The following is a 16,248-nucleotide window of genomic DNA, read 5'->3' as shown; positions in this document are numbered from 1 at the left end:
TTTAGAGGCTGAAAACGTCATCGCAAGGTGCATTCAGTAGTTTGAGCTATCACCCGTTGGCCTAACTGGCAACGTGCGCATCAACATTGTCATTTTTGAACAACAATTAATTAATGCATTACTGCGTTATTGTACAGGTTTAGGGTTGGGGTAGGTGTAGACCTTAACAAAACACAATGGGGCTCATTCATGAAACATTCGTAAATCTATGAGAAAATTCGGATTAATTTGCGCGTAAAACAGACCTCCCCGAAAATTTTCCCCCGGATTCACAAATGCCTAGTAAATGTCCGATTTGTTAGTTAACAAGTGAACAAGTGACATGACATACAGCCAATACTCGGAATTCATGCTCTGCTTTTAACCCATCCGAAGTGAACACACACCCGGAGCAGTGGGCAGCCATTTATGCTGCGGCGCCCGGGGAGCAGTTGGGGGTTCAGTGCCTTGCTCGAGCACCTCAGTTGTAGTATTGAGGGTGGAGAGAGAACCGTACATGCACTCCCCCCACCTACAATTCCTGCCGGCCCGAGACTCAAACCCTTCGATTGTGAGTGTGACTCTCTAACCATTAGGCTACGACTTCCCACAACGTGTATGTTAATGAATTCCAATCATTGGTAAATAGGGCACTTCACAATTAGCACAATCCCCGCCTATAAATTACAGTCAGCTACGTAAATTGCGTGTCCAGGAACACAATAATCCGTCAGGGTCCGGTGGCAAATGTAATGTATTGCTTTTATGGCGAAATTTTGCAATAGCTGCATCCCTTCTCAGTATTTCTGCCTCACTTGCTCCCGTCTCTAGTTACTCTAATAGCGTAGTGTTGTTTAGTGATGCAAAAAAGCGAAATTTGACAATGGAACACTTTTATTAACATGCTTTAAGATCAGAGACAAGACAGACAACGAATAAACGTGTCAGCACCGTCACGACATTCAGAAGGTGGAACGGTTTAAAGATGGAAATAATCCCGATTATTGATGCCCAAATTGCTTCTCTTTTGTTTGGGCAGATAAGGAAATGAATAAAAACTCACTATCGTCGAGTCGATCATCGCGATACACATCGATAGATGGCCGATTATCAGTATTTAAAGCAGTGAAGCTAATGCTAGACAAAAGTAACGTTAGTACTGAATGCACCTTTAAAATTATTACATACTTTGAAAAATGATTAGATAAAATCACGATAAAAAAAAATATTTATAGGAAATGAGGTGTAGAGAAACTACCTTGATATTCAGCTTGTGCTCAAAGAAGGCCTGGCTCCTCCAACTCAATCAATACATATTTTGTACTTTCTGCCACTAGAAATGGAAGTGCTCTCTCTTAGTTTAATCTAGTCTTTAATGGTTTAATTCTTATTGAAGGAAATCCTACTTTTTAACCAATCCCAACAGAGTCCAGCATTAATAGAGGCAATGGACAGGATCTATTTAACTTCAACTTTAATGTCAATGTAATGTTTGAGCCCAGTAAATATCACCCCCTTGTGGCTCAGGGATGTCATGAGTTCAGAGCATGTTCTCCAAGTGGTTAAAAGTTAACAAAAATCATATTCTTCCAAAAGCATCTTCCATGTGTCTTAATTTTTTTCAGACTGCGAATGGTCGTTGAAGAAGTTTTGCAGCGAAGGGCTTCGTCTGACAACCGGTATCTGAAAAGCAACATGTACAACATTTAAGGGTACAAATTCATTTAGTCCAGGTAAAAAGAACTCAAAGCTACCAAAATGTTATATAAACACTTTATTTAAAAAATATAATGCTTTACTATGTGTAAAAGATTCTGTAATGGTAAAGACCAAGCCTCAGCCAGCTATCACTATATTTTAGAAAAATAGCCAGATGGGGAACTTCAGAACGCTTCAGTGCTAATGTAAACAAATATAAGAGATTTCAGCCTTTGAAATGTGGACTATTTTGACATTTACAGTGCCCACTGAGTGCATGTTCAGGATTCATATATATAAACGCTGCTTTCTATTTAGAGTGGTTTATAACAGCCATATGCTATATTTACATTCTATAGTCGCAGGTCTGTATCTTGATAAAATACACTATTCTGGCAGGTTTATAATGATTCTTTTGATAATCTGACGTGTTCTGAAAAACTATTTTGTTCTTGATGAGTCTGGTTATTTAAGATTTTATTATATAAACAGTATAGCGTCCGCAGATGCATTACGTCTGTGTGTGTATCTACTGCCAGTTCTCTCTCTACAGTTTTACGGGTCCCCCCTCAACCCCCAGGAATCAAACTATAGTCTCTGAGCCTGACACCTTGCCAGTGAAAAAGTCCCAGAAGTTGCTTGGTGGTTTGCTGTCGTCTGATGTCGTGGACGAGGCGTTGGAGCTCTGCCGTACCCAGATGCCTCTCTCTCTGGGACTCTGTGGATGAGAACCGCTGTCCTGCCGTCCCAGGCTGATATGTAGGCGCTCCTCGGAGCACGTGTGCCTTGAACTGCCTTGCCTCTGCTCCTGGAGCTCTCGCTCTTCATTCTGGGCATTAGAGGAGGACTGGGACAGACTCATCAGGTTGTGGTGGGAATGAAACTGTCTCATTTTACCAATGGATTTGGGTGGGCCCTCAGAGGAGCCTGTTGTAGACAAACATACGGAATATACATATAATAATAGGTTGCGTTTACTTACACATATTTACACATGCTGCCGTAAACTGATAATTGAAAGCGATTGTAAAGACATTTATAATGCTTCAAAAGTTCTCTATTTCAAATAAATGGTGTTCTTTTGCTTCTATTCATCAAACAATCATGAAAAAAAAAAATGTTCCACAAAATTTAAAAGGGACAGTTCACCCAAAAATGACAATTCTGTTCTTAAACTTCATGTTGTTTCAAACCTGTAAGACCTTTTTTCATCACAAGACAAATTAAAATATTAATCTCAGAGCTTTCTCACCCTGCATAGACAGCAACACAACTACCACATTCAAGGCTCAGAAAGGTAGTAAAGAGATTGTTAAAATTGTCCATGTGACATCAATTCATCAGCAGTACCACACACGTTATTTGTGTTTCTTTCTGCACAAAAAAGTATTCTGCTAGCTTCATAAAATTAAAGGGGTCATCGTATGCCTATTTTGTAAAGTGAAGTGATGTGACATTCAGCCAAGTATGGTGACCCATACTCAGAATTCCTGCTCTGCATTTCACCCATCCAAAGTGCACACACACACAGCAGTGAACACACACCTGGAGCAGTGGGCAGACATTTATGCTGCGGTGCCCGGGGAGCAGTTGGAGGTTCAGTGTCTTGCTCAGGGGCACCTTAGTTGTGTTATTGTATAGTATTTCTCAATGGTAGTTCAAAACAACACCAGCAACACCCTGCCCCTCTCATCCATGGGGTGGCTAGCCGTTGAGACTGTTTACTTCAGCTGCATTTAGCCAGGGAACCTTCTAACTAGCACGTTATTAGGAAAAGCGATTTGCAAAGATATATAAAAAAAAAATATATATATATATATTTACTTCTTCTGTAGGTGAAGCTGGATGATGAACGATTCGTACAAACATAAATTGCATTTTGGTAGATGTGGGGTGGGGGGTGGATCCACTTCGTCTTCATCGGCTCAGATGTCGGGAAGTTCTTTATTACATCCAAAACACCTCGGTCTCTTAGGAGTCATTCTTGTCTACTGCTCCAATGGCAGACTAATGACAGCTCACTCAGGGCAGGTCTAAGGTAAGACGGTAGTGTCAATCAACAGTAGTGGGAGGGGCCTGGGTCTGTGTGACATCATATTATTTATTATAAGGGGATTTTTTAAAAAAGCACTGCATTGATTTTTATCATTATAGGGTGGATGTGTACAAACACTGCTAACACACATTTATGTTCAAACAACATGTAAAAGTGAATTTTGCATCTGATGAACTCTTTGGTTGGACTACTGACGTCACATGGATGCTGTCCTTACTATCTTTTGGGACTTGAACATGGTAATTCCCGTTGCTGTCTATGGAGGGTCAGAAAGCTCTCGGATTTCATCAAAAATATCTTAATTTGTGTTCAGAAATGGAACAAAGTTCTTAGAGGTTTGGAATGATATGAGGGTGAGTAAATAATGAGAGAATTTTCATTTTTGGGTGAACTATCCCTTTAAGCAGCACAGTTGTTGTCAACATTAGTGTTTGGCAATGATAAAAAGAAAGCTTCTTGAGCACCAAATCAGAATATAAGAATGATTTCTGAAGGAACATGTGACACTGAAGACTGGAATAATGCCTGCTGAAAATTCATTTCAAAATTACATCTCTAAAAATGAGTCATTGTGAAGAACGCTGTACTAACGTTTCCTGTTGGTGTTCAGATGAAGAACATTGAGGAAGACCTCACTGCTCAGACTTCCAATCACAGATGTCTCTGGGTAAAGAGAGCACAGTGGCTCCAGGGATGAAAGGTCATCACTGGACTGACCCACAGAGTCCAGAGAGGCCTGTGTGTCCCTCCATCCACCGGAGTCCGTCTCCATCGTCAGGCTGCTACTACTGCTGTCACAATGGAGAGATGCATACTAGTGTTTGGACAGTAGCAATTATTGTGGTTTCACCTCTGTAATCAGGCACGTTAAATATGAGGTTAAAATGGCAGCCTTTAATTTAGGGTAGTTAACCCATGTAAACAATTTTAAAGTGTCTTTGAATAGACAAAGATAAAGAATGCAATAGTATCTAAAATTCTTAAGGTTAAATTACATTTTGGAGTACAGCAGTGCCCATCCACTTTTTCAGCCAACCATATTTTTTACATTCATTGTAAAATGTGCATATTTATATATATATTATATATAAATATTTATTGCAACAAAATCATGATCCTAAAAGTTATCTCCATAATAAAATGTCCTTTGGTCAGACATTGATTCATCTTTTATGAATCATAAAAATATTGGTGTCCGGGAAGCCATGATCCTGAGATTATAGTGCTGTGATCTTTTAAAAGCTGTGCTATAAATAAATTGTGCTCATAAACAGCTGATGAGATAGTGGAGGCTTGGACTTGTAAACAGTATTCAACAGTTTTATAAGTGCAGTGTTTCATGGCAGTGGGTAGGCACAGAGAAACTATTTTCAAGTGATTTGCTTGTCCAACTGGTAGAGATTTGTAGAATCAAAGGTAATAAGGTTCTCCCACAAAGAATATCACTGTTGAACAATCTTGCCTGTCTTTAAAATTTACAAAAAACAAACAAAAAAAACCTTTGGAGAAAATGACTCACTTTTCAAATAAAATCCCATATTCTCACATATTGGTTATATATGATTCTTGTGTCAGATGAGTATTATCAGTCAGAAAGCTGACCTGAGTTTCCTGCGCAGCAGATAGTCAATGACATCAGGGTCCGTCTGAATGAGGCTCATGAGCACCTCCTGCTGCAGCTCAGCAGACACCTGCAGATGAAATGCTCCCTCTATTAGAATATGAATACTCAATGAAAAGTCATCTTTCATGCTCTGTGCATACAAAGTTATAATATATGTATCATATGCAGGCCTAAGATTTTATCCAATGCCCCCCCCCCCCCCCCCCCCAAAAAAAAAACAACTAGTTTATCTAGAAATGAAAATTCTTTCCTCATTTACACACATGACTTTCTTCCATGGAACACAAAAGAAGAAATTGTGTGCTGATGGCCTTTTGAACGTATCATAGCATTGAAAAGAGAAGAGAAACAAGGTTTCATTTCTCCTTTTGTGCTCCATATAGACAATAGAAAGTCTTAAGTGTTTGGAATATAATTTAAAAAAATGTATGAGCTTTTCATTTAATGGTATTGGCTCTCTGGTGTCCATCATTCCGCAGCTCTCACCGTGAAGAGATGTTGGTGGTTCTGGATGAGCATCAGGATGACGGAGATGACGGCAGAGCTGTCTTCTATGCCCAGAGCTTGAGGGCTGAGCTCTCTCTCTGATCCTCTTTCTTTTTGCAGGAGATTGGGCCCAAAGATCACTGCCAGGTTTGCCGACGTCATCTTATTACCTGAGATCTAATCACAACACCAGTTTAAAAACAGGTCAGGATTTTGATGTGATTTGAAACATTTGGTTGCACCATTTGTGACAGTCTTCTGTGGTGGGCTGTCATATATTTAGTTTAGCATCGCCATTATTAAATCTGGCACTCTCAGTTACACAATAATGACTTGTTGGTTTACACAAATGCCCCAAGGGATTTTTTATTTCTTTTTTTATTTAATGATGTATGAATGTAATTTTAAACCAAACTTTTAAGGGCAGTGTACAGTTTATCAATGCAATGTGTTTTGCTGTCACAAAACCTAATGTAAATATCTAAACTCGGTTTTTCTGGAAAATATATTTTCTTATCTCTTTTTTTTTAACAAAGATTTATTGCATACAAATACACTGAGGCAAAAAAGCATTTAGAAAAATAATAACCAACACGCACAATGTGTATATAAATTACATCAACCAACACGCACAATGTGTATATAAGTTACACTGTAATTTAAACCGGAACCTAGTTAGTTTTATTTTTCAGAGAGCTGTGTGCAAAAGAGACCATGATTGGAATTCACTCACTACAAATTGGAGAAAAATTAACATACTTTAATTTAAAAAATTGATCAAATAATATCTAGCTCTGATATTACCACTCATTATAACACATTAAAGGAAATTGCTCAACCACTCATCTGTATGAGATAACCATCCCTGTCATTTTTAATACATTATAAAGGCTCTTATAAAGTTGTGGGACCGTACCTCCTTCTGGTTTGGCCCAGTGGAGCTGTTTGCATTCTCCTGTACTGTATGGAGAAGCGTCAAGAGCCTCAGCAGGGTGTCACAATTACAGGGCGGCAACAGGTACAACAACTGCTGCAGGTATGTCAACTGATCTGCCCCCCTCAACACTGTCAGACAAACACACAACATCTGGCGAGGTGAGCTGAGTTCATAACAGCTGATACAATAACGAGAAGCGTGTTGGATAATACAGAGTTTTATTGTGTATCCTGATTCCTGTGTAATGATATCAATAATAAATGATTTGTGAGTGCCGGTCTCTGTGAAAGTAAACTCATACGGTTAGCGTGCAGGAAGGCCTGGTAGAGTTCTCGTGGTAACAGGGGGTCAGGCATGTCCCTCAGAAACTCCTTCAGTAATGCAGCCACATCATGAACGCTGTGCTCTTCGTCTAACGCAACATCTATCCCCATGTCAAAGTCCTCACGCAGCTGAAAAAACACAAGGACACAGCAGGAGAAAACATCATCGAACAGACAACCCTTGTTTATGAGACTCAAGTGTCCCGTGTATCCTGTGCCTGCACAAACACAGTGTAATATACACATACAAATCACAGTCAGCCATGAAAACAAGACACCGTACATGCTAAGATCAGTATCTAAACACTCACGGAACAGGATAAAACAGTATGCCAGTGTTTAACTGAGTCAATATGAAAGACAGGGGGCGCATGCCACACGCGAGAGAGAAAAGATGTGGCGTAAACTGGCTTTGGAGAGAAGCTGGAACTGACAAACTTACTTGACGGACTCTTTTTTTGGAGCTGCCTACACGGAAAATCCCCAAAGTTTGTAACCCTAAAGAAAGGGAGAGAGAGAGATCATAAACATGTGGTGGGCTTATATTTCATTGTCCTGATTTCATATCTCTTTTAGTTTTTTTGAGTGGTGTCTCATCTTGGTGTCCTTCTGTTTGCAACCTGAACCAGGTTATGAGCTATTAGCCTGAGGATGTTTTCTAATTAGTTTGCTGATAATTTAGTATCCAGTATTTGGTACATGACATTGTTATAGTTCAGAAACATATCACTTTGATGAATGTTATGGTCTTCAAACCACTCGAAACTAAATTGAGAATGCCTTGTCTTGAAACTTTTAAATTAAAAATTTAATTACAGCAGCCAATCCAGAGGCAGGATTCTAAATGAAATCTGAATTACATAACACTGAACTAGAATGAAATGTGAAAGAAATACATACATACAGTATTGTTCAAAATAATAGCAGTACAATGTGACTAACCAGAATAATCAAGGTTTTTAGTATATTTTTTATTGCTACGTGGCAAACAAGTTACCAGTAGGTTCAGTAGATTGTCAGAAAACAAACAAGACCCAGCATTCATGATATGCACGCTCTTAAGGCTGTGCAATTGGGCAATTAGTTGAAAGGGGTGTGTTCAAAAAAATAGCAGTGTCTACCTTTGACTGTACAAACTCAAAACTATTTTGTACAAACATTTTTTTTTTCTGGGATTTAGCAATCCTGTGAATCACTAAACTAATATTTAGTTGTATGACCACAGTTTTTTAAAACTGCTTGACATCTGTGTGGCATGGAGTCAGCCAACTTGTGGCACCTCTCAGCTGTTATTCCACTCCATGATTCTTTAACAACATTCCACAATTCATTCACATTTCTTGGTTTTGCTTCAGAAACAGCATTTTTGATATCACCCCACAAGTTCTCAATTGGATTAAGGTCTGGAGATTGGGCTGGCCACTCCATAACATTAATTTTGTTGGTTTGGAACCAAGACTTTGCCCGTTTACTAGTGTGTTTTGGGTCATTGTCTTGTTGAAACAACCATTTCAAGGGCATGTCCTCTTCAGCATAGGGCAACATGACCTCTTCAAGTATTTTAACATATGCAAACTGATCCATGATCCCTGGTATGCGATAAATAGGCCCAACACCATAGTAGGAGAAACATGCCCATATCATGATGCTTGCACCTCCATGCTTCACTGTCTTCACTGTGTACTGTGGCTTGAATTCAGAGTTTGGGGGTCGTCTCACAAACTGCCTGTGGCCCTTGGACCCAAAAAGAACAATTTTACTCTCATCAGTCCACAAAATGTTCCTCCATTTCTCTTTAGGCCAGTTGATGTGTTCTTTGGCAAATTGTAACCTCTTCTGCACATGCCTTTTTTTTAACAGAGGGACTTTGTGGGGGATTCTTGAAAATAGATTAGCTTCACACAGACGTCTTCTAACTGTCACAGTACTTACAGGTAACTCCAGACTGTCTTTGATCATCCTGGAGGTGATCATTGGCTGAGCCTTTGCCATTCTGGTTATTCTTCTATCCATTTTGATGGTTGTCTTCCGTTTTCTTCCACGTCTCTCTGGTTTTGCTCTCCATTTTAAGGCATTGGAGATCATTTTAGCTGAACAGCCTATCATTTTTTGCACCTCTTTATAGGTTTTCCCCTCTCTAATCAACTTTTTAATCAAAGTACGCTGTTCTTCTGAACAATGTCTTGAACGACCCATTTTCCTCAGCTTTCAAATGCATGTTCAACAAGTGTTGGCTTCATCCTTAAATAGGGGCCACCTGATTCACACCTGTTTCTTCACAAAATTGATGACCTCAGTGATTGAATGCCACACTGCTATTTTTTTGAACACACCCCTTTCAACTAATTCAACTAATTGCCCAATTGCACAGCCTTAAGAGCGTGCATATCATGAATGCTGGGTCTCATTTGTTTTCTGAGAATCTACTGAACCTACTGGTAACTTGTTTGCCACGTAGCAATAAAAAAATATACGAAAAACCTTGATTATTCTGGTTAGTCACATTGTACTGCTATTATTTAGAACAATACTGTACATACATACATATATATATATATATATACACATATACACACACACACACACACACACACACATATATATATATATATATATATATATATATATATATATATATATATATATAGTGGTGATGAATGGCAAAATAATAAGGAATTAATACGATTTTGTTATCAAATTCAAATTCCTGTCCTTCCGGTTTTGAAATGAATGACTGGACGTGTGCTGTATTGCGGTTTGCAGCTCACCGTAGGTCTCGATGTGGTTACAGCAGCGCTCTACCACTCGGGGAACTTGTCTGTAGATGGGATTGAGACTGAGTTTGGCCTGTGTGCGACCGGCGGCCTTTTTCAGCTCCAGCTCATGGGGGTGAGAGAGCTGCAGAGCTTCAAGTAGTCTGGACTGACTCTCCACCATATCAGAGATGGAGTCCACAGACATCCCTCCCTGACGAAGAGAAAGAGGTGGGGAGAAAGATAGAGAGTTTAGATATGATAGCCAATGGTCACAGATGAATGTAGGTTTGCGGCGTACGATAAACTAAGCTTGTTCCAATTACAATGCATTAGTAAAACAGATAAACACCTGAAACACTTTCACGCTGGTCAGAAATGAGCTCTAAGCTGGTGAGAAAAATCTGAACGAAATATATTTATTTATGCTTTGTATACAACAGAAATGTAAACAGATTTCGATGAAAGCTTTTCAGATGTCAACACGATGACTGAATAACCCAGTAATCTGTTCTCTTTCTCTCTCCATGTTTGGCCGGAGAGAATGGAGAGTTTGATTTGGCAAAGACACAGACGTAAATCTCATTCCCTCCTGCTGATATGTAGCCACCCATAGAGATGTTGTCTCCAGTCACACTGAGAGAGGTATGGAAATCACCCATACAGCATCAAACAATAACCTGAACCACGCTGACTGACTCAGTAATAACAAACAGCCATTATTAATGTGCTGAAGAATACTACAGTATGTTCTTCAAGGTATTGCCTAGCTCATCTTATGACTCTCTGTTTTTAAAAAGGTGCTTACTTATTGTCTACACTTGACTCTGATATCTAAATTCTTGTACCTTTATTAAATTAAGTGGTCATAGCATTTATTTTTAAGTCGAGTCACATTTATTTATATAGTGCCATTTTTATACAATAGAGATGAAGAAACAGCAGAAACAGACGTTTTGGTTTTGAATGATCATATGCTGGTAATAATCTTTGCTAAATCATCAGAAAATGAAACAATACAAATGAACTGATTGTTCATTTTAATGACATTTTTAATTTTAGTATTTTAATTCAAATTAATTAGAAATGTATATTTTATTATTTCAATTTTAATTAAAATTCTTGGAATTAAATTGGTACATTATAGCTTTTTAACTGCCATTTTCAGTTTATACATGTCTATTTTACAAAAAAAAAACAAAAACACACAAGGGATGATAACAAAGAATAACTGATTTTTTGACTCCATACACATAAAGCATGTCTGTCTTGTTTTGTATTTCTGATTCAGGTTTAAATAAGATCAGTTCAGTGAATTATCTCCTTTTGCCTTTTTTTGTTGTTGTTGCTCAAATTGTTTTACAAGCCTCAGCTAGGAGTTTATCTGTGAGATGTACCATATCAACACTTGACCGTGGGGAATTCTTTGAATAAAATGATGCCAGCTTAGTGATAGTAATGAGTTTTTATTGGCTCTGATTTATATTTGCGTAGATAGTGTCCTCTTCTTTCATTTGCTCACGTATGAGATGACAGCAACGATCTCTCAAAGCAATAACCCACACTTAACTGTGTCGTCATGTATAGCTGTTATGTTATGCATGTGATGTTATGTGTAATGAATTGCAGGTGTTTAAAGTTCAACATGACCTGGGTTCTGGGTTTAAAAAATCGGCTCCTGATTACTAGATCAAAAGACCAAGATTATCTTAAATATACATACCACATCTTTCAGAAGACAGTACTTTTGGATGAGGATGTTGGTATAGTTTTAAAGATAATAGGCACTTACCCGTCTGTGAGTGCGTGAGGTGGTGTCCATGAACGCTGATGAGGGAGGTTTGCTGTGGGCCTCCAGTGCTGGTGAGGAGGCAGCATCAGGTGATAAGGCTGTATTGCCCCGCGGCCGGTTTCCATTGTGCTGCCATTTCTCAGCACGGAAGTGAAGAACACTGGCCTCCAGGTCCAGACAGTCCCGTCGGCTCTCTTTCAGGGCATCCTGCCGTTGCTTGAAGGCCCGGTCGTTTGCAATGACCTGGGAGAGCGGGATACCGAATGCTTTGGCTGCAGACTCTGTGGAAGAATCCAAACAGTTAGCAAACAAATGACCTTGACAGTAGGCTAGTGGACTACTTCATTCATTTGAATTACATAGATAGATTTTGATATTTAAAGTGTCCATAGTTTCCAAAGCTTTTATGTCACTTACAGTGAATATCAACTTTTTGGAATTTTTGGAGTTTTACACGACATTTCAGGAAGGGAGTGTGTGAAACATGTCAAACTCATTCTTTATTTCAGTAAACAGTGACTCTGCATATCATATCAAATGTCATCACAAAAACCTCAAACTCATTATCAGCCCATAAGTCCTATCCTATCCTATTTTAGGTCAGTTTTGAGCTTTTGCATCCAAACTTGACTGCTTTCAGACTAGTGAAAAAGAAAAACTCCCAAAATACACATTTTATTGTTGGTTTTATTTTACTTTAGCTATTTGCGTAAGTATCTTTACATTAAAATACATATCTTTAAAAGCAGTTTTCTCAAAATGAATTTTTTTTTTCCTGCACTTACAGAAATCTCCATTTCAATGACACTTACATTTACTAAATGTTCCATTCCAATAAAAACTGTCTAAATGTACTGTGATTTATTAACTGGGAAAGTATGGTGATTTCTATTATTTTTTAGCCTGTTCACCTGTAATAGAAAGAGACTTGGGGCCAGATTTGAGAAAACTGGGCAAATTAGCGATAGAAGAGAGAATAAGAGAGAGTCATACCGTTTGAGAATGAGTAAATAATGACAGAATTTTTATTTTTACAAGAACTGCCCTTTTTGAGTGTCTCCTGTGGCTTGTTTTTGCTTTTTAGATTGTAAATGATTCTGCACTTCTTAGACCTCAATTAGGTCAATTTTTACATGACTTGAAAGTGCCATATAAAGACTATAATGTTTCAGACGTATCTTCAGATTTAATATGATCAGTATCTCAGTTCACTCTTCCTGTGCTGTACAGTTTTGGTGTTCAACTTCTGTTTGCTTTTCTTGTGCAAAGGAGGAAAACATCTTTATCTGCCCACAGATATGAAATCTAGAGAGCTAGAGTTGGCACGTCAACACACTGCTTAAACTTATTTGGAAATTTTAATAAACAAATACATTCATACAGTGCTGTGAAAAGGTTTTTGCCCCCTTCCTGTTTTTTTTGGCAAATTTGTCATACTTAAAAGATTCAGATCATCAAATTAATTTTAATATTACACAAAGATAATGCAAGTAAATACAAAACAGTTTTTAAATGATGATTTAATTTATTAAGGGAAAAAATATGTCAAAACCTACCTAGCCCTATGTGAAAAAAATTATTGTTGACCAAATTATTTTAGAAAGCGGAGTTAAATTTCACTAGCCACACTACGGATTACTGTCAGACCTGTAGAATCAAGAAATCATTTAAATAGAACCTGAGTGACAAACTGAAGCATGCTTGAAGAGCAACACATCATGCTTTGATCTAAAGAAACTCAAGAACAGATGAGAAACTAGATCAGTCTGAAAAGGGTTCTAAAGCCAGTTTTTAGGCGTTGGGACTCTAGCGATCTACGGTCAGAGCCATTATCCACAAATGGAGAAAACTTGGAACAGTGCTGAACCTTCCCAGGAGTGGCTGGCCTACCAAAATTACTCCAAGAGCGTAACGACGACTCATCCAGGAGGTCACAAAAGAACCCAGAACAACAAGTAAAGAACTGCAGGCCTCACTTGCCTCAATTAAGGTCATGTTCATGATTCAACAACGGCATCCATGGGAGAGTTCAAAGGCAAAAGTCACTGCAGACCAAAATGAACACAAAGGTTTGTCTCACATTTGGCAAAAAATATTTTGAATATTCCCAAGACTTGTGGGCAAATATTCTATGGACTGATGAGACAAAAGTTTTTGGAAGGTGTGTGCCCCATTACATCTCGTGTAAAACCAACACAGCATTTCCTAAAAAGAAGATCATCCCAACAGTTAAACATGGAGGTGGTGGTGTGATAATCTGGTTCTGCTTTGCAGCTTCAGGACCTGGATGACTTTCTATAACTAATAGAAACATGAATTCTTCAATCTAACAGAAAATCCTGAAGGAGAATGTCCAGCCGTGAGTTTGTGACCTCAAGTTACGCAGCAGGACAATGATCCCAAACACAGTCCACCTCTGAATGGCTCAAGAAAAACAGAATTAAGGTTTTGAAATGGCCCAGTCAAAAATCAGACTGAGATGCTGTGGCATGACCTTAAACAGTCCATTCACGCTCAAACCTTCCAATGTGGCAAAAATTCCAAGAAAGGCTGGCACAACCAGTTATTAGATTTAGGGGGCAATTACTTTTTCACGGTTTGGACCACTTTTTTCCCCTTAATAAATGAAATAATTATTTCAAAACTGCATTTTGTATTTGATATCTTTGTGTAATATTAAAATTTGTTTGATCTGAAGCAATCAAATTTGATGAATATGCAAAAAAAAAAAAAAAAAAGTAAAACCAGGAAGGGGCCAAAAATGTTTCACACCACTGTTCATAAATGCATACATAAAACAAAAATAAATACATTCCAAAACAAAGTAACAAAAATATATATAAACAACTGTTACAAGTGTGCCTCTCTTGTGTACAAGTAAGCCTCTTAGAGGGTTTACTTAACAGTTTACTCAATTAAATGATTTCAGAACTAGCCTAATTAAAACACGAGATGTATTAGCACCTTCAAAAAACTCTTCTACTGGATCTTACATGCTTCACCTCAAAGAAAGCTTTATTTAACATGTTCTTCTAAAGCAGCTTAAATGTAACTGAACTACTACAGTATTTATGCAGATGGGGAGGGACAAAGACATGATGAATACGTAAAGCACGCACTTTTAAATAGCATCTTTAACACCCTAACAGGACTACTGTGAGGTTACATCTAATCTGTTTTGGCTGTCAAAGCAACACAAAAGCAAAGCAGTCTTGCCGTCCTCTCTCCTCCTCACAATCCCTTTTCTCCTATCTCTGCTCCAGGGCTTAAAGGTCTAGTGGCGGGTCAGGTTAGTCTGGTCCACTGGCTGCTAGTCCTCCGATAAGCTGGATGGATATGGGGATTGAGACTTTAAATTCCTCCCTCTACCCTATCACCATCCTCCCCTGCAGTCCTTCATTCAGCCCTCCCCGCCCGCTACCTGGAGCTGACGCACATGCTGGAAACAAGCGCCAGACTGTGGTTGCAGGTGGCAGGCGTTTGGCCGAACTCCAGGAACATGGCCAAACAAATCCGACTGACTCGGGAATCAGTGCTGCTTTAGCTCCGGCAACTTTCGGAGCCGCTCTGAGATCAGTCTGAGCTCTTAGAGCAAAGTTAAATACTGATTCAGCACTAATGAGTTTATTATTATTTAAATTACTGTGCACAACACCCTACCTGGTTTCAATTTTTTTAACTGTCACTCTTGAACTAAAGTTACTCATAGTCAGTAGAATGTATGTTGGGACGACATCACAGATATTAATCAGACAGTCTACTAGGATTATGGTTGCTTTAGTCCACAGATCTATAAAACACACACACACACACACACATATGTATATATATTACATGTGGGTGCAAAGTTACTTACTGTCGACAGAATGCTCAAAAGGGACCATCAAAATTATCACTATTGAGCAAAAGTTTAACGTCAGTAAGATTCTTATTATTATTTATTTATTTGTAGAAAGAAATTGCTACTTTTATTCCATAAGGATGCATTCGATTTATTAAAATTAAGAGTAAAGTCTTTTTGGAATGTATATGCATCAAAGAATCCTGAAAAAGAGCATTATGGTTTCCTCAAAAAAATTTAAGCATTGTTTTCAACATTGATAATAATAAGAAATGTGCATATTATAATAGGCATATTAGAATGATTTCTGTAGGATCATTGATGCTGGAGAAATTGATGCTGAAAATTCAGCTTTGCCATCACAGGAATAATTTGTATGTTTCAAATATATTCACATATCTTTCTTTTCTTATCTTTTACTATATTTTTGTTTGAATCAATACAGTCTTAGTAAGCATAATAGATTTCTTTCAAAAACAATGAGAAATTGTACAATCCCTCAACTTTTGAACTGTGTACTTACACCAAAAATAAATGTGTAAATAAAACCCTAAAATACAGTTACATCGATACAACTCTTAAGTCTTTGTCGAGTTTCTTCACACAAAACTGGTTCTGCTGTTTACACATTATACAGTGTGAAGGAATGGTTTCAGAATCGTTTAGATTGTATATAAAACATGCATTCACAGGGATATACAGACTGCAAAGAAGCAAAGCTACATTGGATGTAAAATTGTCTTGCGTCTTAAAGTCTTA

The 16,248-nt window shown here is 38.2% G+C and overlaps 1 protein-coding gene across 5 annotated transcripts in view; it reads right to left on the bottom strand.

The window, feature by feature from the left end:
* Positions 1 to 1,438: 1,438 nt before the first annotated feature.
* LOC127961090 (rho GTPase-activating protein 6-like) overlaps positions 1,439 to 16,248 on the bottom strand; it is a 32,180-nt gene continuing 17,370 nt past the window's right edge. For 4 of the 5 annotated variants that reach the window (XM_052560026.1, XM_052560029.1, XM_052560028.1 and 1 more), the window contains 10 exons: positions 11,649 to 11,929; positions 9,872 to 10,070; positions 7,546 to 7,601; positions 7,082 to 7,232; positions 6,760 to 6,908; positions 5,844 to 6,020; positions 5,336 to 5,424; positions 4,325 to 4,524; positions 2,288 to 2,604; positions 1,439 to 1,662 (listed from right to left, as the gene is read on the bottom strand). In XM_052560026.1, coding sequence (XP_052415986.1) covers positions 1,591 to 1,662; positions 2,288 to 2,604; positions 4,325 to 4,524; positions 5,336 to 5,424; positions 5,844 to 6,020; positions 6,760 to 6,908; positions 7,082 to 7,232; positions 7,546 to 7,601; positions 9,872 to 10,070; positions 11,649 to 11,929 — 1,691 coding nt within the window. In that variant the 3' untranslated portion in view covers positions 1,439 to 1,590. The remainder of the gene's footprint in view (positions 1,663 to 2,287; positions 2,605 to 4,324; positions 4,525 to 5,335; positions 5,425 to 5,843; positions 6,021 to 6,759; positions 6,909 to 7,081; positions 7,233 to 7,545; positions 7,602 to 9,871; positions 10,071 to 11,648; positions 11,930 to 16,248) is intronic. The other variant, XM_052560027.1, reaches the window with a different exon arrangement.

This window comes from Carassius gibelio, chromosome B7 (assembly GCF_023724105.1).
Source record: "Carassius gibelio isolate Cgi1373 ecotype wild population from Czech Republic chromosome B7, carGib1.2-hapl.c, whole genome shotgun sequence".
Classification (NCBI taxonomy): Eukaryota; Metazoa; Chordata; class Actinopteri; order Cypriniformes; family Cyprinidae; genus Carassius; species Carassius gibelio.
The sequence above is the reverse complement of the archived record's forward strand: the minus strand, read 5'-3'. Positions and strand labels throughout refer to the sequence as shown.